At 27.8% G+C, this 26,507-nt stretch overlaps 2 protein-coding genes across 5 annotated transcripts in view; one reads left to right on the forward strand and one right to left on the reverse strand.

Annotated features, from left to right (window-relative positions):
• The first annotated feature begins 4,540 nt into the window (after window positions 1-4,540).
• Window positions 4,541-5,697, forward strand: LOC107164022 (uncharacterized). Its single transcript, XM_015511689.2, has 2 exons — window positions 4,541-4,989; window positions 5,118-5,697. Exons 1-2 carry the CDS (start codon window positions 4,616-4,618, stop codon window positions 5,695-5,697), a joined length of 954 nt encoding a protein of 317 aa, XP_015367175.2. The 5' UTR covers window positions 4,541-4,615.
• A 4,205-nt stretch (window positions 5,698-9,902) lies between these two features.
• LOC149060975 (uncharacterized) overlaps window positions 9,903-26,507 on the reverse strand; it is a 28,533-nt gene continuing 11,928 nt past the window's right edge. For 3 of the 4 annotated variants that reach the window (XM_089216295.1, XM_089216294.1, XM_089216293.1), the window contains exons 3-4: window positions 26,370-26,437; window positions 9,903-10,067 (exon numbers count right to left, since the gene is read on the reverse strand). In XM_089216295.1, coding sequence (XP_089072421.1) covers window positions 9,929-10,067; window positions 26,370-26,437 — 207 coding nt within the window. In that variant the 3' untranslated portion in view covers window positions 9,903-9,928. The remainder of the gene's footprint in view (window positions 10,068-26,369; window positions 26,438-26,507) is intronic. The other variant, XM_089216296.1, reaches the window with a different exon arrangement.

Genomic DNA, 26,507 nt, shown 5'->3' on the forward strand with positions numbered 1-26,507 from the left:
TAATCTAAGAATAGATTATAACTAATAAACATATACTCATAAACTAGTTTATAGATCTATGGTAATAATACATAAGGTGAAAGATAAAAGTTTAGTTATAGAAAAGTACATATCATTAATACAAAATAGTACCTATACAATATATACATATTATATACTAAATTTTACATTTAAATTTTACATTAAAAATAATTAATCTCGTTGTGTTGAGTAATACCGACCGAGCATTTAATTTTGCATCCCGATGAATCGAAATTATTAAGGTTTTAAAAGCAGAGTAAACATATTTATTATTTCGCTTTGCAGTGCACGATGGCTTGGGCATTTCATTCCACGTCGTCGTATCCACAACAAAAAATAACGACGAGATCAACAAAATCCTAACACTCAAGTTATTATTATATCTATGTATACAAGAACAAATTTTTATACGATCACGAGAATTGAATGTTTTAAATGTTTCGTTTTATCGTGAAAGAAACGTAATAAAAATCCTTGTATCCTTTTATAATATTATATCATATACATTATTATCACCAGTATGACCGATACCAGAAAATTATCAAATAGTATAAAATATTTTACGACATAATATAAGCGTTATGCGTGTAACCTATATATTGGTACTAATAAAAATATTTTTCAATTCGCGATTTTTGATCTTTACTAGGTACCAATATTATTTCTGAACTAAAAAAAAATCACAAACGATATTGCTTGAATACGCCACAATAATTGATAAAACATTCATTACGACGACGAATCCTATATACAAGAGAATAGATCGCTGTAGGTAATAGAAAAAAAATTTTGTTTAAATACAAGAAAATTAACTAATTTACATTATTTACGGCGATCGCACCAAAATATAGTAACGTAAGAATGATTGAAGCCTTTACAATGGAGAGTGCACAACAATCAGAAAATATTGTGTTCACTTTGAATTTCAGTTGAAATATTTTTTATTAGACATATATTTTAACTGGGCCATCTTTTATCAGACAAATATTTCAGCTGACAGTATTTTTGATGACTTATTCAAAATAACGTTTTTCTAAAATACAATTAGAACAATATATTTGTCAGTTCAATTACCTTCAGCATTATTTTCAGGCTTTTTATAATCTGTCCTTCGTACCAACTGTTGAATCAAAAAAGAAGAATAACAGTAGCTCTAATGTCTCAATAACACCAAAAACAATTAGATCAATTAAAGTAATGACATTTGAAGAAGAAACCCCGGTAATGAGTAGCGTAGCGGAAAAATGAATCTACCAAGACTTGAGCAGCCAAAAGAACTATTGAAAAGTTTTTTAAATAGAATTATTAGCGATTTTAAATATTCCCTTAAAAACGTCGAACATTGCTATATTCCTGTTATCAGATTAATTATTTTGGAGCTAACTACATAATAACCCGTTCCGCTTGAGGCATCTAATTGGGTAGCGCTGGTATTGCAAGATCCTTGATGAGCTGGTAGTGGTTAGATTGTAGTTTTTAATGAAAGTATTTGTTGTATAGGCCATAGGGACAGATCAGATTTAGTGATTATATGACAGGAGATATTCTGGAAGGCTTGGATATTTCTCTTATTTAATGTTTTAGCAGAGCCCCATATTACTACTCCGCACACCCAGAGTAGTTGTAGAAGAATTTCATATAGTATAAGTTATTAAGTTTAAGGGGTAAAGTTAGGTTTGAGTGGATAAGTGGTTTTAGTAGGTGAAGTTTTGAGTTGAGCTTTTTGCGTTTGTTCTTGAGATTACATGACTATGTTAGAAGTCTGTCGAATATCAATCAAAGATTAGTTATGGGACCGAAATATGACAAAGGAAGATTTTAATTCGTTGATTTTAACTTACCGTTTTGTGAACCATTCAGAAAGAGTAGCTATGTGTAATAATTGTAGTTGAAGGCTTGCAGTGATATGATCTGCAGGTGTTGATAGAAGTGCAGTATGATCTGCATAATTTAAATTGTTAAAGATAAGGGTAGTTGAGATTCTGACAATGACTCAGCTCAACTTGCAAGTTGTGGAATGGTTCACGCGAAAACCACATTGGAAGTTGGATAAGTTTTTGTTTTCTTTAATTATGAGAGAAAGGTGTTTTAGTAATATTTTTTTCTTGGATTTGGATTTTATCTAGAACTAGTATAAGACTTATGGATGAGTTTGAGGATGGGTTATCGGGTAGTTTACCTACAGGTTTAAGTATATATATTATATATTATATGAATAAGATGTATCATTGTTTTAGTCGGTAGGTTTTTGATTACTCTGTGGGTTATAAGATCGCTGCCGAGAGATTTCCTATTGGCCAATTTTTTTTATTATCTCCTTGATTTCAGCTGTTATTAAGACTATAGGTAATGAAGAAAATAATAACTCTGTGACCATTTTAAGATGCAGTGGTGGTGGTGAGATTGAGTGGTATGAATAGTGTTGATAATTCTTTCGTTAGTGTATCTGCTCTTTTACTTTCGGTAACTACTGAAGTGTTATTTAATTATTTTATCGTTGAAGTAGCGACGTAATTTCTTTTAATTAATTTTGTTTTGCACCAAAGTGAGCCATTTTTAAATGAAATATTATGTAGATAATTTTTTTAGGAGTCGTTTTTGTGTATTTTTAGAATAAATTTAAATTTGAAAGCATGTCGTGCCTTGACCACGTACCCAAATGGGTACCAACCGTTTTTAAACAAAACTTCCATCATAAATCCAAAATCCTTGTTGAAGCATTTCTTCAGGTTGGACCTTACTAGCCCAATTATAAATTCAGACCAATCATGGAACTTTCCCAAATACATACAAAATATTTCATCAAAATCGGTTCAGCTGTTTAGGAAGAGTTCATATAGGAACACGCTTACAGAAAAATATTGCAAATATAAATAATAATATGTACTAGTATGTACATGTAAAGGTGTACTATGTAATGGGTGACTGACTACATTATTTGATTTTTTTAAAACATTTCCCTTGACAACCCAAATATTTATTGTTTATTAATATTAGATTCAAAATAATAGAATATCAATTAAACATTTGTTTAATTACTATTTTATTATACTTTAAATTCATTATTTTTATTAATTTTAAAATCATTTTACCTATAGTATGTGACTGTCATCAACTCTATAAGTGCAGCGTGTGTTTAAATCGAAAGCCTTATGGTCATATAAGGCATTCAAGTAGGTGTATCATTAACTTGAAGTCAATTCTTTGATTTATTCTAACATTATATTGACAAACATGTCCTACGAAAAATCTGTCGGTATCGCTATCTTATAATTAAAAGTAATCACTAGTCAAAGACCAATTAATCATTGAAAACATTTTCATAAATACAAAATAATTATTAATTAGCATATCATAAGGTTATAAATCTAATTAAAACACAATTCCTTGTACGTTGTTAACTTTTTACTGGTCATGACTGATAAGTAGGTATTGAACAGACATAGTATACGTAACTGATTTTTTCTAAAAACCGTAACTTAAATCGTCGATAGGTTAGGTTAGACTAACAATTTGCGTACCCAATCGGTCCTATTTTATTAAATTTTTTCTATGCCATTTGCACATAATTGCATACATAATTTTGTTTCATGAAAATGTCCTATATCCATTTATTAATATTAATTTACAGATATTATGTAAGAATTTTATTCTAAAATATATCAACTTAGATATATAATTATTTATAAATAAGTATTATTTACAAGTAATGAAGTTACTCATATTATATTAATATTTTTTTTATTGAAATGAAAATCATATACTATTTTTTTAAATTGTATACATATTATTTATATACAGTTGTAAACGCGTATATGAGTGTTCTGAACCTGCAGTTTAAAAATCAGTTCCATCATCATTTACGTCATTGATAGTTAATTACTTTTTATTTCAATTTTATTAAGGGTATATTTATAGTATAAAGTAATTATTACACTTGAGATTATTGAACGAGGATGATATGGATTACGGTGTTATTCGGTGTGTAATCCATGGTCATATGAAACTAACTGGAAAAAATGTAACATAAGTACCTACCCCCAGTTTTTAAGTTGCAATTGTGCCATTTTATAAAATTAAATATATTACATACATACATAATAATAGAGATTAATAGATTTTAGATTAACTAAAACGGGACATCAAAAAAGGCTAACCTTTTTACATATAAACATTTTTTATTTAATTGACTAACATATAAAGAGCTTGAATAACTTTAAATGAATCATAATTTTATATTTAATTATGATATTTTTAAAACTACTATTGTTGGTATCAAGCTCCTTAAATGGTGCAAATACTGCGTATTTTTAACCATTGAACTAGTGTTGTTTGACATGTTTTTTTTTAGTAATTTGCAATGATAAGTAAATAGCTACCTACTTAGTGATCTATATTAGTTGTTACCCAAATTTGGGCAATCATTGTGGTTACCTTTAAACTTAACTAGTCATATTGGTACATGGCATTTTAATGACATTATTTAAATCACTTAATATATAATATGATGTAGAAAGTACATAGGTACACCTATGTTATACAATCATTTTAACGTTAATATCAACAATTTTAACAACTAGTCATTACTACAGGGATGATCTACACTATTGTACTGGCAATCTTGTCATCTCTATCGTATATTGTCGCGGGGGCGCTATTTGTGGGGATCGTCATTTTGGTGATTAGAAATGACTTGGTGTCCGCTGCGATTGCCAGAGAGCTACATCGTCAAAATCCGCCGGTAGTTACAGTTGTCGACGCTGATGGAGAAAACGACTATTGGTCGAATGCAGTCCGACGGCTGATTTTCGAGACCGTGCCGCCTGTGGTAAGGATCCAAATGTTGATAAACCTTTTGCAAAAGTTCAAGGCCGAACAACTGGATCCAATGGACAAGCGCCTCAAAACAGCCACCGTACGGATGACCGGAATGTTGGCCAAGTTACGCCGAGCACGAATGGCCTACGAGTAAGTTCAAATCCATGAGCAAATCTAAGGGGGAGGGGGGCTAAAAGGTCTACACTTTAATATTTTACTGTTTGTTATTATTTTATAGAATTTTTGTATGATTACATTGATATTTTGTTTTTTTATAGTTTTGAGGCATTAGAAGTGAACGCATTATGTGCATTAAGCACTCGTCAGACAATGTCGATCGGAACAAATACAGAAGATAGCAAGAATTCAACAGTTTTTATACCAAAGGTTGTTAAGGAACAATCTGAATCGTTGAAGAAAAATGATTCCATAGTTGAGCCATCAACTCAATCGTTATCAAAAAAATCGTTGCAAGTCAGTGTAAAATCCCGGTCGAGATCAATATATTCTGTTGAGCAAACTAACTCGGAATCGGTATCGAAATCTTCGAGTTCTGTCATTCCACTGAAACAAACAGAATCACTTACCGAAACGCTTAAGGAACTCACAACGTCTCTTATATCAGTTAGTCTATGGTTTAAAAAAGCCTTGACCTCTAACGTGTATAGGAGGAAAGCTGTTGCAGCTTATCAAGCGATAAATTCAATAATTAACTCCCAGTACATAAAAATATGTTTTAAGTTCATTTTCGACAGTTTTGATAAGATTGTCAAGCTTTATACACACATAGACATGGACAATGATGAAGTTACTTCAGTCATGATAAGAATACCAGCAACGGAAAACGATGAACAGTGATATATAATAATATCATATATACTTATTAATAGATAAATTTGTTTTTTAAGAAAGACAAATGTAAATGTTTAAACTGATTCTTATTCTTATTTTTCTGATTTATTACCATATTGGTAAAAAGACAGAGTTTAGGAGCAACAATTTAATAAGATTGTAAACCACAATCTTTGAATTACAGGCTGACCAGTGAGGAAAAGAAATAATAATTTACTTAGCAACATTGAATTTTAAAATTTCGATAAGTGTATATATAATATATTGGTATGTGTACAACATTTAAATCCATACGATAAATCTAATATTCGAATTAAAAACATGAAGACAATAACTGTGATAATTGTTCTTTCTTAAAAATTAAATTTTGTCAACATTAAAACTTCAAATGTCTATGAAAAAAAATATTTTCCATTTTTCAGATTTTTTAATTCAATAATTATATTACTTTTAAGGAACATTGTGTTATATTTTTAAACATTAGCTTTACAAATTTATAACTCAATATATTTTTCATTATAAAATAATTGGAAAACATTCATGATTATAACAAACTTCAAATGCATATTTAAACAGAAAATCGTGTTTATCTTTAATATTTTTGATACCTACCTAACTAATACAACAACTTGAGAGAGTCCTTGACCAAACAAACTATTTTATATCAAAGTTCAATGAATAAAAATTAACATTTTAAATATTTTTTAAACAGTAAAAATATTTTTAAAAACTAAACATGCATGGAAAACACTTTTTTAAATATTTAGTAATATGTTCGAGTAGGTATCTAAGTTATTTGATTTTTAATTACAACAATTAAGAAAAATGATTGATGATATCGTTTTTATACTTGTGAATAATTTTCAATTTCATTAAAATTAAAACTATAGTTGCAAATAAATAATTGTAAGTTTCGTTTTTTTAAATTTTAGTGAAAAACTTATTAGGAACCTTGAAATAAATTTTCAAGCTTTTTTACCTTCTATAAAAATTGCTTCATGCATAAATCAAAATAAAAAAACCATAACAAGTTAATTATTTAAAATAGCAAAAAAAAAACTAATACCTATCTATATTTTGAAAATTACACATTTTACGAAAATTGCATGTCTTTTAGTAATTTATTTTTGAGTTAAAAAAAAAAAAAAAATTAGTTTAGAGAAAAATTTCAATTTCTTCTTATTTTTTTCTGTTTTTTTTTTTATCCAGTTATTGTGAAAATACTTAGAACTTTAACGTACTTTTTACCACCAAACAATCCAACTTAATCCAATTGTCTAATAGAAACCATCCTCGATGTTGAAATCATTCCATTTTTACTGCTTCAAAAGGTGTTCAAACGGAAAAAAGCATACATTATTAAAAAAAAAACCAAACAAACACACCTTATTATAAAATCAATACATTCAACACTTCGCTAAGAATCTGGAACCATAGTCAGATACATTTTATTTAAAACATAAAAAAATCATCATACAATAATTAAAAATATATTTTTTTTTTTAACTATTCTGTGAAAAGCGTTACCAATATTTATAAATTAGTATTTCGAAGATAAAAACGCGTGAAATTTGAATTAATAAATAAATGAGTATTTTTCAACAAAAATTATAAACATAAATTAATCTATGCATAAACAAATTTAACATATCTATGCCAGTAATTCTGTGTTATTATACATGTATTTACGCAAAATGCCTAAAATATAACAACATGTTCCGATCAGAATTATGTAATAGTGTAGGTATACATTTTCGGTTGTTTAAGAACATATTTATTTACATAACTCAGTTAGGTATACCCTAACACCAATGGTTGCGTGAACTTTTCTTTTTTATTTATAAAGCAACTATTTTAAATATCAGTAATATAATTAGTATTATTACCATCCACTAATAATTATTGCTCTTGTGTCAACGTGACCCCACCCACCAAACCTAATTATTAATAAAAGTGAAATAAAATTATTCATAACTAATTAAGGAATCAATTATCGAGATGACCCCATTTGTGTACCAAGAAATCTATTTATAAAATAAATTTTTTTTACACAGCTTTATTTCATTAGCCGCATAACTATAGAATAATATAACTGAAAATATTTATCTCCATAAACTAATTCACAATATAGCTAGATAGGTTAGTTATTAGGACTATGTTAATGTTATTTTTTATGTTTAATTATTTTAAAATTTTACATAACAAAGCCTATGGAGAAATTGAAGAGAGTGATAGCTTTAATAAATTTATTGTATTCCAGTTTACACAATAAAAATAATCTACCCAAATCGTATAACTTATATGACTCATTATATTCAAATTAATATTGAAAATTTAAACATTATTAACTTACAAGTGTATTTTTTTAATTTTTTGTTGTCATTCAAAGAAGAAATAGTCACTCTACTATTATTATTATTATTGTCTTGAATGATTTTTTTTAGTGATATAACACTACTCTAGTCATATTTTGAAAGACTTTTTAGTCCAGCGGTACAAATATTTACACCCAAATAAAAGCTTGTTGGTGTTAAAACTTTCAAAATGTTGCTATTATAATTTGAAACACAAAGGCGTTTAGCCGGTTATTATTATTTATAAATAATTAGTAATTGGTAATTATTATTATTAAATTATCAGTAGGCGTACTAATTTGTATTTAGGTATAGTATTTAAGTACTCGCTATTTAAAAAATGTATTTATGATAAATTATCATTTATAATGTTAATATATTTTAAAAATTAAGTTTTACGGTCTGAACATCAGGAATTTATTTTTTGAAAAACTCATAAGTGGATTTGATTTAATGGGAAAGTTATCTTAAAAGTTGACAGCAATTTGTTATTGATATAAAAATAATATTATCCACCTATAAATAATAGTAATATGCATTTTTGTAATTTATACGCATGTCTTATCTATGTAAATTTTTCGTCGCTGAACTCAAAATTATATTAGAGTTAGTTCGCCTGTTTTTTTTTTTTTTTTTGTATCTCATAACATCGAAAAATTCTTCAAGTGCCAAATATTTGTGTTTATTATTCCTGCTTTATGCATCATACCTTTTTTTATAGTACTAAATAAAATAAATTAAATTTTTTTTCGGAATAGTAAATATCCACGATGATCGTATTTTCTCTTAAACTGATATTCATAATGATGATTAGTCACCCATCGATCCAAATGTTGGTGGCCACTGGATAGTACCTATGTTAGTATATTACAATTTAAAGTATCAAGGAGATTTTCATATTGAGCTATATATTTTCATATTAAGGATTATTGATTTGTCATCAACACTGTGCAAATAGATATCGAATTCGATAAAAATGTTGTTTTAAAAGTATCGTGCTGTTTGTAATAAGTAAAAATATCGTTGTATATTGCATCATGTACCTATGATTATGTGCAAAATAAGTCAACGCCACTATTTGGGAGACGACAGATTGGACACTAATAAGTAAGTGTCTGAAATGGCTTAAGTTCTGATGGACTACCTACGAAGATTTTATTACTGTGATATGAACCATATGATTAGAGGAACAGGAATTACCTATAGTAATAATTATTTAAATATCTGATTTTTATTTATTTTCTTTACAGTAGGTACTTTAAAAACAATCTGCTAGTACCTAATTATAATTGTATATTATATATTTAATAGATTGTACACTCGACGGATACGACGAATAATTCGAATAATTCTTTACGTCTGCAACTCTTATGATATATATATATATATATATACAATTATATTTGTTTTCTTAACTTATTTATAAATTAATTATCATGTTGATCTAATACCTACGCAGATATTGATGTGATAAGCATAAACAAAATAAATAAATTATAAAATTAGAGGTTCACACGAATATTCAAGATGTGTGGCTATTGCATTTCAGCCATAGCGTGTTCCAATTACGTTTAATAATATGAAATATGTACACAATTAATTAACTTTGTGACATTTGATTTTTGTAAGGTTAAATTTTAAATGAATTTTGTGGCACAATATTAACCATGAAATATTGTGTCTACTTCTTTAGTAATAACGCGAATGTGCCGTTATAACAAGGATGACGTCTTTCGAAATTAAATAATAAATAAAAACGAAATTTACTGTGATTTATATACCCCTTAAATTTTTATGTCCTACAATTTCTCGTTTGGAAAAACTTTTTTAAGTGCAAAGTGCAGGTAGATACAGACATTTATCGTAATGCGTTTATTTCGTTTTCAAAACAAATCCAATAATATTATTACTCTCTTGAGTAAGTATATAGTTGCAAAATACATCGAGTATTCAATAAGATCTAAAATCCAAAACATCACTGAACCATCATCCCCGTTGCCATCGATGTATGTGGGAATAAGTCTGTAACATACGAAAATAAAATAATTATACACAGATAGCTTTTTGACATGAAATTCCTTGGTCAAAAATAAATTTTATTTTATAACACTTTTTCGGTCTTATAATAAATTTATCTTTCATGTGATTTTTATATCATATTATTTAATTAAAATATTTTTTCAGCATTATACTATCATTACCTTTTTTTAAATAATGTTAATTTCGAAAACTTGTATTAATAAAATTGTAATATATATATATATATATATATATAAACATTTTACTTCATCGTAAACCTAGTAAATGTTTTTGAAATAATATTCGAAAAATGGTAAATAAAACTGAGCTTGGCTAACTGAAGTGTGAAAAGTTTTTTTTACATTTCAATTGCTCAAAAAAAAAAAAAGAAAAAAAAAGGGTGAAATGAGATTTTTAAAATGCATCTAATGCATGTTATTTGTAAAGCATGATAGAATGTACGTAAGAGGTACTACCTATTATAAATAAAATGTTGCTTATATAATATTATATCTATTATATGTATAGTATTAGCATAATAATATTATATTATATTATAATTTGTATAATTTAAAAATAACCAAACATCCCATAACTGTAAATTCCGTTAAGTAAATTTGTAACAAAATATTTGGCTGCATACTACTTGCGTCCCCGAAAAAGGGGGACTAAGCGTTACAATAATATGTGTAAATTGTCCATGAAATGTCTACGACGAACAGTAAAATATTATCAGCATTTTCCCACTAATACAAATGTTAATATCATTACAGCGGGTTAGTGTAATAAAATTGATTACTAGGAGATGTCTGATTGTCACCATTTGATAGGTATATCTTATATCATTATGATTGATCAAAATAACATAAAGTATTTTGCACGGTGCTGTACATTTCTCAGTACAAGTTCACTCGTCCAGTCGTCCCGTTATACAGTGCTTGTGGTTTTCATTCCAAATTTAATTCATCCTTTTACTCAAACCATCCAAATATTTATCAATTTATCGATGTTTTAAAATCATTTCAAATTAATACTTATGTGTTAATGAATAGCATAAATACACCTAAAAAAGAATATAGAAAAAAAAAAACCCAAAAAATTGACTACTTAAACAAAGAAATAAAAAAATTCAGAGAAAAAACCAATTCTGCTTTTATATATTTAAAAAACGTTTCACTCAAATTTCAACCAACCTTGTTTTAATTCAGTAATTTATAATTTATGTCTTTTTATGTTGTAGTTAAAAATGCATATATTTAATTTGATTATAGCTTTAATAAATTGACAATTGACGATTTTATAATAAAATATTTTTTTAAATAGGTATGCATAATTCTTTTAACTTGTATTTTCATAATCTATTAATAGTTTGTATAATTTTATTTTTTTAAATATGATGTGATAATGTAATGAATATAATCAAATGCATATAATTAATAAACATTTTTTTAACCATGCATAATGACCTATTACTCATAAGCAATTAATCTACTCATTAGTTTGTAATAGGCTATGGACGCATCTAGGCTGTCTAAAAAGGTATACCGGGACGCAAATAGGCTATGACCCTTTTTGAACCTTTTTTTGGGGGACGCAACTTACCTAGTGTTAATTATTTCGGACGCAAGTAGTATGCACCGAAATATTTTTGTAAATATTATATAAAAACTACTATATTTAGCTTTTGTCTTTTTGACCCATGATACGTAGACGCTTTCTGGATAGTAAGAAGTTTAGTATAAAACTTAAAAGCTATTTAAAATGTATATATCATTACACTGTAACGGTAACCGGTTTATTATCCTCGTACAGTTATAATTTTATAAAACTTTATAAAAAAATATGTTAAAAATTTGATTTGTTTTATATAAATCAAGTTTGTACAATTAAAATAAATGTATAATCTAAATTATAAAATTGATTAAAAACTAAACAATGGTCTATAAGGTCTATAAGACCTCACACATCCAACTAAGTAATTTCTCAAGTGCAATCAATCAAAGATTAAGTATCTAAATATGCTTTTAATTTAAGTTTTAGATTAACATGTGTATTAATTACGTATTCAAAAATATTTGGTTTGTAAAATAGCATTCAATATTTATGTATGTGGTAATTTATTCTTTATTAATTAAACATGTTTTGGAACTATCCTAACCTATGGAAATGTTTTCACTGATATTTTGATATCCGATACGAATGTTCACAATAAATTGAATAATATTTTCGTTTTACTATTTTGTTATAATATAAGATATAAGCAGTTCGTATATAGATGCTAAAAATCTAACATAATTACATAATTCAATAAAACTAAGTTTAAATGTTTTTATAAAAATTGCAAATTATTATTATTTGTTGTAATAACGTTACCTTTTCCCTCTAGGCTCTAATGTTGTAATAATATCTGGTAAAAATCCAAAGTTGGTTGAAATATACACAATATTTGATTGAAGAGATACATTTTGAAATAGTTGTATCACTACTTTAACACATTGAAATTCTTCTTCGAAGTCTTCAATTACACTTTTTAATTCATTAAAATGTTTGCAATAATACTGGACGCCTTTTACCCATGTGCCCCCATCTGGTCGTTATTAGTCTTGGTGGATTTGGCAATTCTGGTCATTTCTCATTAAAGATTGCTGTACGTTTGGGACATTTTAAAAACTTTTTTTTTTCATTCCTCCAATTAACTGATCTACATATTGATAGTGTGCATGTACTTCTTCGCAAACATTGTGACCTGCATGTGCCAAGTAAGTCACATGTATGAGTTTTTGGTAAAGCGCTTTCATACAATCACCAGCTTATTTCATATAAGGTGCCACATCTCAGACAAATAGCAAAACATCGTTATGTTTTACACCATTTCCCCACAATATAATATGCATAGCTTTATCGAATAGTTGGAATATTGTACTATAATTCTTTTCTCCAAGTATTCTGTGTGAATAACGAACATATTACTTGGATTTTGTGGTTGTAATGTGTCCACTATTACATTTGCAACATTTCGACGTACAGAGTCCGTAGTCTCATCAATAGACACTCATAATTTTTGATTTGTTATTGTATCACGAATTTTTGCCAATGTATTTTCATAGCATGAATTAAAATATTCTTTATGTAATTTTGTCTCATCAGGAATAGTTTGTTTGCAATATTTTGCTAAAAATTCGCGAAAAAGTTTATTTTTTAGCTTATTCATTGGAATATTTGCAGCTACCAATGTTTAACATACTTCGGCATTAAAATCTGACGACAGACTACTAAATTGTTGTAAAAATGGTTGAAGTAATGCATACTTTTCATTTTCATGTCTTTTAACAGCTTTAAAATGTTTTTCTATCCATACATACTGTTGTATATTATATTTTTTCCATGTCACACTTTTGTTTCACAAAGTTTGCAATATAAAATCGATCCATCTGTTTGTAAAAATTCTTCACCAAATTCTAACACTATTTTTTTTTTAAATGCTTTCTTTTTGACTTTTGGCATTTTAATAAATTATAACACTATAAAGCAATATAATACTTACATTTTGAACATGTCGATATCGATGTTATACGAGTACCTACTGAACATAGGTTCTACAGACTATATGTAATAGTCGATAAACTATCGACCCATAAGCTATCTGTAGATCGATAATATATACATTTAAGGACGTTTCGCACTAATGGTACGGTCACGGTCATTATTCCGGGTTTTCACATTTCTTATTAAGTAAATAAACATTTTTATTTATTTTTATAACATAACAGATATATAAAAATTCCACAGTTAGAATAAGTAAAAAAAAGCCAAAAAAGCAAAATTAAATTGTTTTATTTAAATCAGATTGACGTGAAACGAATTTAAGTATAAAAATTAGATTTCTATCTTGAATATATAAAAAGAAGCATTTATCTTTTAAAATTCGAGCCCTACTTATTACTTAACAGATATATTTTAGGTTTCTAAACATGTGTTCTGTACATCTTTTAAGCCCGTTGTGGCTGTTTATCCGTCCGTTAGTTTCCATTACAATAGTAATGAATGTTAACTTATGTTATTGATTTGTATTTATTTATTGTTCGTAGTTATGATACATTAAATACAGTGTATTTAGAGTTATAATTTATTGTGGTGTATTATAATATTGGGGCATTATTAGAAACCGGGAGTCAATTATTGATATTGATAGATTAATATTAATGACAAAAGTTTTCAAATCACCATAGCTTCCATACCTTATAAACACATTAACATGAACCTATTATTCTAAGAAATTAGAACACAAAGTCAAAAACTATACTAGTACACATTTTTATTATGATACGTAAATTTTTTTAAATCGGTGAAAACAGTATAAAATATGCACTGAATAATTCACAAATAAAAAGTAATGGGGAATGGTTACATTTTAAAATCTGAACTCTGAAGTTCTCCACAGGAGTACAGGAGACACTATGAGTAGTTAATACAAAAAAATCTCAAGAATTTTAAGGTGTAGTATTTAATTTTATTTAAAAATTCCAAAAACTATATTTTAAATAACTGCATTATTGCATGAAATAGCAGTACTCATGGTTGGCGAATCACTTTGTACCTATATATATATTATACCATAAACACATAATATTATTATATTTTAATACGCATGACTTATATATTAATATGTGTAATAATGTTGACTTACAATACTTACATAAAACTAAAATTAATTCAAACTAAAATCGGTTATGTATAATTGTTAACCTTGTCGCAAAGTAGATCTATAGGTCTATTAAAATGCAAAGAATTTAAATGCGTATGAGCAATCTGCGAGGATCAAACATCTTGGCATAGTTCATATAATGTTATATTACGCATATTTAATACAATATAAAAGGAACTTGATCGCCTTCGTTATTCTAAATAAAATTCCTATAGTGATTATTACGCCATGTCTCTGACATAATATTATAATGGCAACAATGTTGATGCAGTCTCTAATTTGGAAGCCTTATAATTGATAGAATTATATTTTCGATATAGTTGTACAAACGCAAACACAAATATTTTGCATTTTTGGTTTTTAATTTTTGTTAACACCATTCACTGAATTGTAAACTAAAATAAATTATACTTCCAATCCATTTCATTTAAGAGTGTTATATGCTGTGGGCATAACTACATCATAGTATAAGTATAGGTATAGATGTTAAATTGTCACGTCATGTATACAATTGTACTCATTCTAAATACTTTATCATCACTTGCCACTAAATTCAAAATAATAAAATAAAAATCTGAAATAGTTGATTTATGGAGTTGAATATTTATAAACTAAAAATTCATATAAACAAAAATGAACATCAATTAAACAATTTTAGTTGGCCGATAACATATTTTCAAACCACTTTAAGAAGAATTTTTATTTCATATAAGTGAAAGAAAAACCTATTATGACACTTTTCATTTATAAGTATATTACACATTTTTTTTTTTTTTAATGTCATTAGTTTTCATCTTTAACAAATTAAATTATATTTGAATAAAATAAAAGTATAATTTTCCTAACAGCTTTTCCAGACTACGGAGTAAAGGATTGACAGTTGCCGTTCAATAACTTAAATTTTAAGTATTCGCAAAACAAAATATATAATTATATATATTATATTAAAATATGTTGAAATTCCAAAAGACCCTTTACTACAGGAAATTGCATACAATTATATGAAAATTACACAGACAATTTTTTTCATGCAATTTAGATCCTTTATAGATCCACTTTACCCAAAAAAATAGGTTACTTTGGAAAGTAAGAGGATTTCGTTTTTCAATATGCAGGGTAAAAGCGATTTTAGTGAGGGATGGAAGTCGTAATATTATACGAGACTAAAAGACTTAGCCACTAGGTGTGGTGTAGTGGTTTGAACTTTGAGTATTATATTATTATTGTAACACCAAGTGGTGTATATAACATATTTTATGGTAATCGTGTTTGAATTATTCCAAGAAATTCTGGCGCTTAATTACCCCACCACAACACCTATACCCACCAGTAAACTGTCCTATCACTGTACTGAGAAGTCTCTGTGACATTTGTTTGTTTTTCCGGTATGCGGAAACAGTTTAACAATATAATAATAATAATAATAATAATAATAATAATTTAACGGTGTATTGTAAATGCGATAATATAATAAAGGGCGTAAACCAGGGGTCACCAATTAATATTTTCTGCGGGCCACATTAAGAATTCGGAAAATTCTCGCGAGCCATAAAACTTCAAAGTAAATAATATTTATTATGGCCGGTTGGCCAAAAATATTTTATTTCTAAATAAAAAAATATACACTTATTAATTATTATGTAACTAAAACTAATGAAAATATAATTCAATTTTATATATATATGAAACAATTAATAACCTACGCCGTAGACCGTTTGAGCGAATCGACCCAAAATATAGTCTGTTTGGGCGAATAACTATATACCGTTTGGGCGATGGCTTAGTCAACTAAAACTGTCGTTTGGGCGAATAGATATATACCGATTGGGCGAGAATCATTCAATTGAAAATTGAAAATACCGTTTGGGTGGTATGAAAATGCTTATAATATACACTCAACAATTAATTAAACAAAATCATATAAAATATAAATAATCTACAGTCCATAATCATATAAAATATGAATAATTAATAATAATTCAACAATTATAGATAAAAATTACATATAATATAATTATAGTACAGTTTAAAGTAATTTATTAGCCTGATAGTTTAAACCTAAACATTTTATGTATTCTAATTGGTTAATGTTCCCTCTGTCATATTTATTCCACGTTTCTTGTAAAAACTCTTTTTTTTTTTATAATTTCTTTTCGTTGAGCGTTAGGGATATTTTTTGAAATTAAATTGATTTTAATCATATTTTCAGTTTGGATTTCTAATAATACTGCAATGACTTGATGTATATGAGGGTGTGGTGTGTAAAGTTGTTTGTTAAAGTGAGAGTGAAATGATTCTGAGCCATTTGTGTTTCTGGGGTGGTCAAATATTGGTGAAGACGCCTACAAATGAGGTGAAAACTCTGAGTTTTCGTCTATGTAGGTGTCCAAAACATAATAATCGGCAAGTTGTACACATTCATTGTCAACTGGCATAATTAGCAACAACTCAATAAATGCATTTTCTTCTTATAATAAAAGTACCATGTTGGATATCACCTCATCGTTCACAAACAAAACCCGGTACAAAATAAATTATACATAATATTTAAAGACAACAATCAAAACTCCATTATCACAACAGTGGTTCCTTGGTACACTCGAAGATTATCTCTCGATTTAATACAATATTATTTAAGACCTCTAGGAGAAACAACCGGCGTTAGGATTGTTAAGAGGATGTTTAGTACTAACATATTTTTCATTCAGAAAAAACAGCTAAGGAACTTTTCATACTACTTATATTATTGAAGCGTATATAGCTTTAAACGAATTTTAAATGTAAAGCTTAAGAAAAGCATAAATCGACTACATAATCGCAAACCGTTAAAAGTTAAATATTAAAATTTAAACTTTTCTTAACCACTATTATAATTGCCTATATAAAACCCCTTATATTGAAGTTGTATTATTATTATTTAGCTGGTCTATTCATAATTTTCAGGCGCTGCTGTAGACTTACGGTACATATTTTATCGTAAAGTGATAAAACCACGAAATAGCGTACTCCGTCTATATTTTATAAGTCTAAATTGTCACAAATATAATCCATGGATATAATATATTATCTATGGTATGATTAGTATGTGGATGGTGAAATAGGCTCGTGGTCATTATCGCTCCATACGGCATAAAGTGAAAAACCACCACTTTTTAGCGTAATTGTTCTATGTATATATTCTATAAGTCTATTTTAAGCTGTATAAACTTACATGGAGATATTATCACTATATACAACCATCCAATTAGCTGAAGTCCAGTGATCGTTTGTTTTAGAAAATAATCGATGCATTCTATAATATTTAATAATATTATAACGATATTTATACATGCTGAAAAAAATGAACCAGATACACTGTCCTGTCTCTCCCTCATATTATGTTTATCAGAGATTAATATAACTCTCATATTGACACATAAGTTATAGTGAAATGTGAAAAAAAAATTTTAATATAAAATATATGTAATACATAGGTGTTGATGGACAAAATATATACTTTTTTTAAATTATATAATTAAAATTGATTAATATTTAAATAAATATGATACATACAAAACATTAAACCCGTTCATAATGAGTCAAATCAAAACAGTATTAAAATATAAGATCAGAAATAAATAGGTATATTTTTATAGTTTGTTTTACATTCTGAACGGAGCGATAAATATATTGGTTTTATAATGATAAGTTATTTTTTGTGTCTCTTCTCACCTTTTGGGACAGTAAAAATGTCTTGATTTTCTTAATCAGTATCTTTTCTGATAGGTAAGCGAGTATAATTGGTACCTAAGTAGGTGAAAGGGCTAATCAAAAGTAAAAAATTCTTAATTAAGAAAACCTAAGATTTTTATACGAAACCGGATACTGGAAGAATTGATCTTGTTAATTAGTGTAATACAAAAAAAATTACAGTAGTTACGTGAAGTTTTCAATGAATGTTTATATTGGAAATTTCTATGCACCACAACATTTTCTTAATATTGTGGCTTTTTGAACTATTTATAATCATAAATCAATATTAAATGGTCTTTTTTTTTTAAATATTTTCAATAAAAACAGTTTGCTCTGTTAAAAAACTTTAAGATGTAACATATCGCTCGTCATATTAAGTTTTTAGTGAAAATTAAAAAAAAGTTGAGCAAAATTTGAAACGGATTTTTTAACGTAAAAAATTAAAATGTTGATAAAATCCGCCAAAATCAGGAATATTGGCAAATTATTTTGAGTTAGAAATTCATAAAAATGTTTTTATGTATATCTAAGTTTTGGACATACTGTAAATAGTTTTTTCAATATATATTATAGTAGGTATGTTATAATATCAGGTATGATCATGAAATATTGTCGCTTAAAAATCGATGAATACGTCATGCTTAATAGTTATGCTTATGATCATAAACGTCAAGTTTGTTTACTTATTGCATTTTAGTTTCATCATTCAGCGAAGATATTACAACTTTATGCTGTCAAGCTTCATATTTCTTCATTATTTGTGTTTTTACTAATGAAAACCAAATGTTATGATAATTCATTATAACTACCTATGTGTATCTTTCTTGCTACTGTTTAAATGATCGATCTTAAGTTGGACTCGTTTTATATTCATGGAATATCTATAGTGTAAAACTTCAAACTTATGTTTAATAATTTGTGTATACATGATACATGCTTACCGGCCAGAGATTCCTAAACTATTCAACAAATTACCCATTTTTTAAAACGTTTAAATTTTGACAACCCACGATAAACTAATGACCTTATTTTGTTTCCTTGTTGATCGTTATCATGGTGAAAACCTTTAGTCTGGTGAGTTTTGTGGTGATATGTTACTTGTATACTCTTTTTATCGTTACGAAAATAATCAATAATAGAAATAAATTCGAACATCAATGTAGATTGATGTTATATGAGCATATAACGTATAATATATTACTACAGTTTAGTTACATGAAAAATACTGTATCATATTTATTAGATTTTATACATAGGATTTCTCATATAATAATTAGATTTAGATTTTTTTATATATAATAATCTAATAGTAAATATTTTAAAATTTAACGTGACCTACTTATAACAAACAATTTTCAACTGTGAAGGACACAATCATTTATTTAAATTTAGTTCAAGCAAAAATTATTATAGTATCAGACGTGACACGATGGTACATTTGCATATTCTCTTCTGCAGCTTTCTCATGAGTGAAATTCACATTCCATTGTTTTGGATCGAAATCCGTGAAGTTGTGACCAAAAGGATTTTTCCTTAAAACTGTGTTGTCGTAAAAAAGCGAATAGCTCACGGTTTTCATATTAGTGAATGATGTCTAATCAATATCATTTAGCTTAAAAGATTTCTTCTCAGATTTCTCGAATTCGTCGAATTGTGAACATCCTATTTCTTTTTTGGAAATAGCCACGAGATGCAGAACAGTATTATTAATAGTAGGTATACCTATCGATTTTATGTGTTCGTAGCCTGTAACAATATTAATTAATTTTTTTTACTTGAAGCTTAATAAAAATTATTGTTTAACATTGGACTTTGGAAAAATGTACACTTGTACATTACACGAATTTGATGTTTATAAAGCAGAACAGTACAATTTCAAAGAAGTCTACACTTGCTACTTCCACTCAAGAGAATATTTTGAAGGACAATGGGAGTGTTGTTTATATTACCATCTCTAGTATTTTTATGCAGGAAAATATACGGATATAAAAAATTGCTTCACTCATTTCCCTCTGAACACAACTAAAATATGCCATAACTTACAGCAACGATTCGTTCGTTTTTCTCCTAAACACAAAACGTTCACTGCACACTGTCCTTTTTGCCAACTACTATTAGGTCCCTGCAGCTATACGTAAGCCATGTTATTTTCTTTAACATTTATTTTTATATTGGAGGTTATGAATTCCACGATCACGTAATAGTGATTATAGCGATTAGATAGAATAACTGAATAACAATATATGATTATTGTAGTGATGTATCATTGGAGTATGATAAGTAGTTTCAACCTTACACAATATATGAACTGTAATCCGATTATCAAAGAAATATGTAATTAAGTTACGAATGTGTGAATTACTAAAAAACTAAGATAATTATACTATAATAAACACCCATAAGTCTTAAGAATTCTAAAAACTATTATAAATTGATATTCATATCCATGAAGCTGTCTTATCTGCATCTTTTACCAAACCAGCAACTTCTACAACCATACCAAAAGACACTTGCAAACAAACCCGTATTTTAGGAGAGTTTCAAAGTTCAAACCCCTTCCCCGTAAACTTTTTTTACCTATATTTAATTAATTTAATTTATGAAACTAAATTAACTATACCAATTTACTATGTTTCACTAAAAATATTATGATAACCGTTTGTAATTTTATACTTTATATTATTATATAAACACCTATAAGTACGAATAAGAATATTGTTGTCATTTATTTGGCCATTTTTAATAAATATGTCACAACCGATATTTTTTCGATACCTAGATGACGACAACTTATTCTAAACTATTCTTATGAATTCGGCCATTTAAGTATAAACATTTTAATTCTGAATTTTTTCCAAATATTTATTTTATTTTGAAACCATTAGCTATCTACAGTTTAAATATGATGTCAAAATATGATCGTATGAATAAAATGCAATAAAATTAGTAGTGAATTGTCTGGAGAATAGAAATAAATAAATAATCCTAATATAATAAAATTATTGTCGCATTCGAAAGACGGTAAGACAACACATGAGGAAATTTGATTGAAAAATCAAATAACCCGAATAACCGTATAATATATTAATGTATGATAATAATATAATAATATTATAATGATCTATTTTAAGAATCACAAATTATTTGTCCTTATCATTTCTACGTAATCGAACTGCTTATCACTAATAGCCAACAGGCCAGTAACAGCTAATTTCAAAATATTGTTTATTCCACCAGTATTTGTTTGTAATACTATAAATACCACTTCATGTAACTGAGAATTTGGTTTTTTCCACAAATTGTATCATATCGTGAAGTGAACGCTAACTAATGTGACTATAATATAAAATAAATATTAATCTAATGTAGAGGACTTTATATTCGTTTATTGTACTGATGTGTACTATCAATGTGCCTGAAATTTAAATAATTTAATTTTTTTTTAATAAATGGGTTCAAGATGGTTTTCAACAGTTTAAAAATGGAATTATTGCCATTATAGTCCATGAAACTACAACTATACATGTGGATGCTGCTCTACAAGTAAAATTAAAGAAATCAGTCTTGCCTTTAATTCAATCCTTAGTTCAAGAAAAAAAAAACCAAGTATCTTTAAATAGAGAAATAGTAAGTCAGCTTATAGATATAACTAAATTTCTCGGACAACACTCTCTTGCCTTCAGAGGACATAGAGAACAATGGGCAAATATTAAAAAAAGGTAATTTTTAAGGATTTACATATTTTACTTGCTAAACATTCACCAGCTATTTCTATGCACATAGCCAATATTCAAATGAAATCTAGAAAATAATTATCATTCATCAGTTGGGATCGTCAAAATACATTAATAAATGCTATTGCTCAAGAAATCATGAATATTATAAAATGTGAAATACATAGCGCTCGTTTCTTTGGTATTAGTATTGATTCTACTTTTGACATTTCTAGAACAGAGCAAGTTTCCTTTATTGTAAGGTATATTGAGGAATCGGGTAAAATAAATGAAAGATTAATTGTTATGAATGATTCTGCTATTACAACTGGACAAGCATTATTTAATTTATTTTCCGAGGTGATGGATCAACATTTTCTCAATTGGAAGTCATATCTTGTAGGACAGTCATTTGACGGTGCTGCTAGTATGTCTGGTAAATATAATGGGTTACAAGCCAAAAATAAATGAAATTTGCCCCCAGGCTACATTTATTTGGTGCCATGCACACAGACTTGATTTAATTGTTACTTCTTGTGTTGGACATGTTTAGCTGCAGTTAATTTGTTTGAGAACTTAGAAAAATTATTTGTTTTTATAAGTTGTAGCAAAAAAGAGTTTCAATGTATCGCGAAAATCTAAAATTATTGTATCCTAAAGCTAGAATTCGTTCCATAAAGAAAGTAGAGACCACAAGGTGGATGTTACAATCATTTTCCTTATATGAACTGTACTAGAAACTCTTGAAGCTATTTTAAATACATTATATGATATTAAGAATCAAGGGGAAAAAATTGATTTCACTACTAGTGCAGAATGTAATGGCTTGATTAGATATTTACAATCTTTTGAGTTTCTATTGACAGCTAATATTTATAAAAACATATTTGATTTCATAGAACCAGTTATCAAAGCGCTTCAAGCTCATGATATTGATATTATTATGGCAATGGATATGTTTACAAAAGCTGAGAAAAATATCAAGCTACTGAGAATGGATGCAGAATTTCAGAAGATTTAAAATTCAACAAAATTATATGCCGAAGAAAATAATTATAGCATAGAGTTAACAGCATTCAACGGTTCAGTTCGGCGACGTAGAAGAGTCCCACGTCAACATGATGAAATATCTCAAGACGAGACTATAAATAATCCTATTCAATCATACAAGATCAACACATATTTTGTAATTTTAGAAATTATCTTAGCGGAATTAAAAATACGATTTAATGACAATTATGTGAATGTTGCAAAAGACTTATCTTTACTGACACCAAAATGTGTTTTAAGCATGATGAAAAAACCAAGCATTCCTATTCCAAGCATCTGATTCAGCTTTTATTTCAATTTGTAACGTTTACAAAATTTTAGTAAGAAAAGATATTATTCGTGAATACCAACAATTTATAAAATCTAAAATTGATATATCGCATTTAGGAGTAATGCCTGAGTATTTACATCCACAATCGTTTGAAGAATCCAATGACGAATCTGAAAAATCTGAGGAAGATGAATATGAGGTTGAATCTACAATAATCACTCCAAAAAACTTACACGATAGTATGAGTATTATTAAAATGTTCGATATATTTATAAAAACTGGATTAGTAAGTGTGTTTCCCAATTTATTTATTGTATTGAAGATTGGTGTAACTCTTCCTATATCAAGTGCTTCTCCCGAGCGATCATTTTCAAAGCTTAAAATAATAAAATCAAGATTTAGGTCCACTATGACACAAAATCGTCTCGAAGATCTCATACTTATATCAAGTGAAACAGATATAGCTCTTGACACAGAAAAAGTAATCGACAATTTTGCAAATAGATTGCCAGCTTTAACTAAAGCCTTAACTTATTAATTATTCTAATATATTGTAAATTATAGTACAGTTATTATTAGTACCTATTATTTTTATTTTATAGGTACAGTTGTAAAATAATAATAAAGCTTTGTGTTAAACTTATTATAATAAATTACCAGATAAAAGAAGTATGAATATGAATATTTATTTTTTTTATTTATTATAGGGGGATTGGTGGGAAAATCCCTCCTCCACAATAATATGGTGAATGAAATTGGGGTGGTGGTCTTGAAACATTTTTGAGTGTTGACCAGACAATAAAAAATGTCAGTCGGTGCCACTGTCCACAGGGAAGTGTGATACATGTAATATAAAAGTATGATCCATGTGATGCATAGTGTGAGAATTAATACTATTTTGTCGTAACCACAAGAAGGACATAAAAAACGCAGACGCCATAGAGATAAACTAGGAATCATGTAAAAAAGGTTTCAAACCATTTCAGATGTGATTTTTATGAGTTTCAGCGAGCACGATCTCATCACATATTGTTATTTTTATAGTAGAAATACTTAGAATATATGTTCGAGAATTCATTTAATATTTGGATAACTTATTTAACATTTCATTATTTCATCTTCAAAACTTTCAAATTTAGAATTTTGTCCTTTCAGCAATTGTTAATATTCTTACGTATGCAACAATATGATTGTCATGGTTTGTTCCTGTGACTGTTTTATAGTTTTATGGATATAACACTGTGGTATTAAATAATACGCATATAAAATAGTCTACGGTTATTGTTAAATACAATTCAGAATTCCACCATATTTAGGCCCATTTAAAAGTATCCCAGTCTCAAGCATGCTGTATATGGCTGGACAACCACCTCTTTCTTTAAGAAGAAAACAGCTCGAAACCAAGTACATATTAAAAATAGCCAAGCATTAAGAAAATTCAGTGTACCTACAACAAAACCATTAAAAATTACCAGAAAAAGCCAATAAATTCATCTCATCTCAGATCACTATATGAAAGACGATATTATAAAAAATAAAACCTTATTCAACAAAATAATTTAAATCTAATGATTTGATACGTATTAAACGTATCTACTTGGTGCTTTAATAGAAATTTAATAGACCTAAGCCAATCATTACACAACAAAAATACTACAGATAAAAACATTTATAAAGGTCTTCATTACGAACTGCTGCAATCTTATTCAGAACACATACAGATATATACCAATGCTTTGAAAATCGAGCAGAAGTCAGGATTAGTCGTGATATCAAATGATATAAACATACAATTAAAAACAAATGAAGTATGTAGTATTTTTACCGTAGAAGGCCTAGCGATACTTACAGCCATTCAAAGCATTTACTATATTAACGATAAGAAATATCTATTAATGTCTGACTCTTTAAGCAATCTAATCAGCATATTATACAGTTTAAATACGTCGCAATCAGTTATCTGCCGAATAATTAATGAACACAATGAACGTAAAAATAGTATATCGCTTGCATGGATCCCGGGACACGTTGGCATAATAGATAACGAAGAAGCTGACCTAAAAGCAAAAGAAACAACAGGTACCTCCACTTTCGAAGTATATCCTCAAATATCTGACCAAGACTTGATAAAATCAACCAAATTCAAGTACATGGATGAATGGTAAAACTTCTGGGCTAAATTAATTAATAACAATAAGCTCAGAAAAATAAAGCATTCTATATTATATTATGGCCCAAACCATTCGAGATGTCCAGAAGGGACGAGGTACTTCTTGTCCACCTACGAATAGATCACACCCACATGAATCACGGATACCTCATGGCCAAAGAAGACCCATCTTCATATCCAACGTGCGGAACAATCATTACAGTCAGGCATATACTGACAGAATGTTGACAACTCATTGAAAAGCGACGCTATACAATATGCTTGCAACTACTCCCGAGACTTTTTATTTTTGTCAACAAAACAGAACTGCGTCAACTGATTTAAATAATTAGAACCTAAGGTAAAAATGTACATAAGTAAATATAAGTAATAAGTAGCAATGAAGTAATGTATGTAATCAGTTTATGTAAATTTTAAAAAATGTAACACCGGCTAATAACCTAGTTGTTTATGCCGTTAATATAATTAATAAAAAAAAATATATATATATACATATCATAAATTATAATATGTGTATTGTTTATTGTTTATTTTGGTATATTAAAACGCTAATACGATAATATAATACTATGACCACTATAAACCTATGGTCCACTATTGTATTTATTTTCATCATCAACCATAACGACACATTCACATCACAATTCAGTTGGAAGTTACTTACGTTTGAAAGACCAAAGGCATCAACAGTTGAACAGCAATTTGTTGGAAACACCTGAAATGTATAATAGACTGCTTCAATATACGGTGTGTATCTCGTGTGCGCGTGCGCAATTATTTTGATACTGGTCTAGAAACCCGA

The sequence above is a fragment of the Diuraphis noxia genome, unplaced genomic scaffold, assembly GCF_037042655.1.
Source record: "Diuraphis noxia isolate RWA-SAM2 unplaced genomic scaffold, SU_Dnox_SAM2 contig0001, whole genome shotgun sequence".
In the NCBI taxonomy this organism is placed as follows: Eukaryota; Metazoa; Arthropoda; class Insecta; order Hemiptera; family Aphididae; genus Diuraphis; species Diuraphis noxia.

What these genes read in the sequence shown, in the direction of transcription:
- LOC107164022 (XM_015511689.2), top strand. Translation starts at nt 4,616, where the DNA reads ATGATCTACACTATTGTACTGGCAATCTTGTCATCTCTATCGTATATT. An exon ending in CGAGCACGAATGGCCTACGA is followed by an intron (nt 4,990 to 5,117) that starts GTAAGTTCAAAT and finishes GTTTTTTTATAG; the next exon opens with TTTTGAGGCATTAGAAGTGA.